General features: G+C 45.6%; 1 protein-coding gene across 1 annotated transcript; it reads right to left on the reverse strand. All coding sequences in view use genetic code 11, as the record gives it.

The window, feature by feature from the left end:
- Positions 1-530: 530 nt before the first annotated feature.
- On the reverse strand, positions 531-1,001 carry EGR_03668 (glycosaminoglycan N-acetylglucosaminyl N-deacetylase/N-sulfotransferase; the record flags this gene model as incomplete). Its single annotated transcript, XM_024492917.1, has 2 exons — positions 531-800; positions 924-1,001. 2 exons carry the CDS (start codon positions 999-1,001, stop codon positions 531-533), a joined length of 348 nt encoding a protein of 115 aa, XP_024352574.1.
- Positions 1,002-2,623: the final 1,622 nt, after the last annotated feature.

The following is a 2,623-nucleotide window of genomic DNA, read 5'->3' on the forward strand; positions in this document are numbered from 1 at the left end:
GTAGTATATGTAGGTCGAGGTAAAGAATCAAAACTATGATATCACAAAGAAGATACCGTTGGGGAGTCATCGGCATAACTGACGTCCCGTCGGCGTCGCCAACAGCAGCACATACTCTTCGCTTCCCAATAATGCTCGCAAGCGTAGGCCTTTCATCTTATGCATTGTCCATTCAGACAACCAATGCTCAACGAGTGCAGGACACACGTTTGTCATTGGTGGATCGATTAACGCGGATAAGTCAGCTACGAGGCACACGTTGAGAGCACACACGGCCCGCCGCATCAATGTCACCCCTCCGTTTATTCGCCCATGTTCCAAAAATTTGTATGGTTAAAATCTAGATTCCGGACAGCTCTGTCGGTTTACCGCTTTGTCTAGCAGTTTGGGTCATAAGCTGTACAGCTGGATGACTAATTGATGAGTGGCTTTGGTGTCCATTCTAGTGTTTTACAACAAGCGTTTTAACAACCCCAACACCATCCATAAAGATAGCAAGCATCTGTGATATTGTGTACGTGCCTTATTTTTTAATTCACGCATTTGTGAACGTGAAGGTCCCGCCTAGACCTGAACGTTACTCGTACTTTTATCCCAATGCTCACACTATTAGCGCGGTAGTGATGAAGCCAGTGACGAAAGTGCTCTGCGTAGACGCTGAGCTCAACACACTTTAGATGCAGGTAGTAGAGCTGGGCCGCGTGATATGTGACGTTGCAAAAAGACGACGACGCGACAGTGGCGAAAGCCATGGCTTCACCCGAACTACTGGCATTCAGCACCTCGGTGAAGGTGAAATTCTGAGCTGAGGGCACTGTGTGCTTTCTGATGCCAAAGCGTGAAAGAGAGAGAGAGGGAGGCAGAAAACCTGTCGTCAGAAGTATTAGCAGCAGCAACACTCATGCAAACGCAAGTACACTCACCTGATACCAAGAGTGTGCCCGTAGCATGGGATCGCGCAGAAGTACAATGATCTTAGCGTTGAGAAGAAGAGCAGCCATTTGCACCACGGCTAGAGAGGAGTCAAAGTGTCTGCCTTTTCAAAGTTAACGTCAGTGATGACTGGACTGTAAAACTGGTCGTCGTAGCAGGCGACACCCTTGCTGTAGATAGTGGAACTGCTAAAGAACTGCACCTCCTCATAGGGTGAGTGTGGAAGAAAGTGATTTGGCTACAGATTTGGGTGCATAGCCATAAAAGCCAGTAACGCGGTCGTGCCTGTGTGAAAAGGCAGAAGCGTTAGTGAAGAAAATAAGAAGCAAATTGTCAGAGAATGAGCTGAGTATGATGCAGCGGTGGTTTCGAGATAGACAAGATATTTTTTTGATCTAATTAATTTCTGCTAACTCGCTATTTTGTGACAGTAATTTTTTAGAGGTGGTGTGGCAAATCAAGTTTTCTCTACTCTAAAACTACCTTTTGGTACACAGTAGTCTGGCTTGTAGAGTGACGGGGGTGTTTATTACATCTGCTGTTTTGCTGAAGGAGTAAGCTGGTTGCAGTAGTTAGGCGCCATCATTTTGCTATTAAAATTGACCAAGTGACGTGTATCTGACCACTGATTCATTGAAGGAAATTCAGAGGGCTCTGTTAATGACTCGGCGGTTCGTTGGTTTATACTGCCCCAGAGTTACCCTCTGTGCAAGCTCAAGGGAGACAGGCAGTGGGAAGACGCTAAGGGATGCTCGATTTCACATGCGTGTCTCAACTGCAATGAAGCGATTTGGAATTTACTGGCACTTGCAGCTTTGATGGTCATTTGCAAAGGATGTTGGATGATCTTGCATTTTGCCTCTATTAAATGAAAGTATCCCTTCAGATGGTTTTAATGTCTCCAACAATAGCCATGCCATCATCAGTGTTGGTCCGCATAACTAATGACATTATTCTGCCCCTCTCATCGATATCGTAAAATGCCTCTTCTTCAACGAGCAACTTTGTGCTTTGTGTTGGAGGTGCTGTGGATATCACGCCTTTCATGCCCTGCTACTTCTAGTAACGAATGAAGAACCCTCCGTCACACATTTGTGACACAAAGCAAAGGCAGTCTGTAATGGTGTCACATATGTGTAACGTTGGCAACGAGTCCAACATCCATTTATCTTGAGCTAGTGCCCATATCAACTATAAGTTGCACATAGTGGAGGGGTGCCGTATTCGTCTAGATGCCATTAAGCATTCAGTCCCATAAATTTGCTGTTTATCGCCTCGTTTATAGGCACATTGTTTGCTGACTGGCTGACTAATTAGGCTAGGGGATATGAGATGTTAAGAATTGTGGAAGAGTTTGCCTAAGACCTGCACGTTCTCAAACCACAGGTTCTGCCCTCCATTTATGGCAGTTGCAAAACCATGCTTTTGGATCAGTGGCAAAGAATCGCAGGTGAGATTAGATGGCGTGGTGTGAAAGGAAGCATTTTCGTACCACTTAGTGATCCCGCGATGACCGCCACTCATTACATTCACCTGAAGCAGTGTTTGCATAATCATGCGAGGTAGTTTGCGAGTTTGCCAAACGTTTTACGCAAAAGATCGTTACAGAGCTGTCTACTGTGCATGCATAAAGGCGTGCGTTGGGTGATTACGAGTCACAATTACCAACTCTCCACTAACTGGATAGAAG

This window comes from Echinococcus granulosus, assembly GCF_000524195.1.
Source record: "Echinococcus granulosus chromosome Unknown EG_S00020, whole genome shotgun sequence".
Classification (NCBI taxonomy): Eukaryota; Metazoa; Platyhelminthes; class Cestoda; order Cyclophyllidea; family Taeniidae; genus Echinococcus; species Echinococcus granulosus.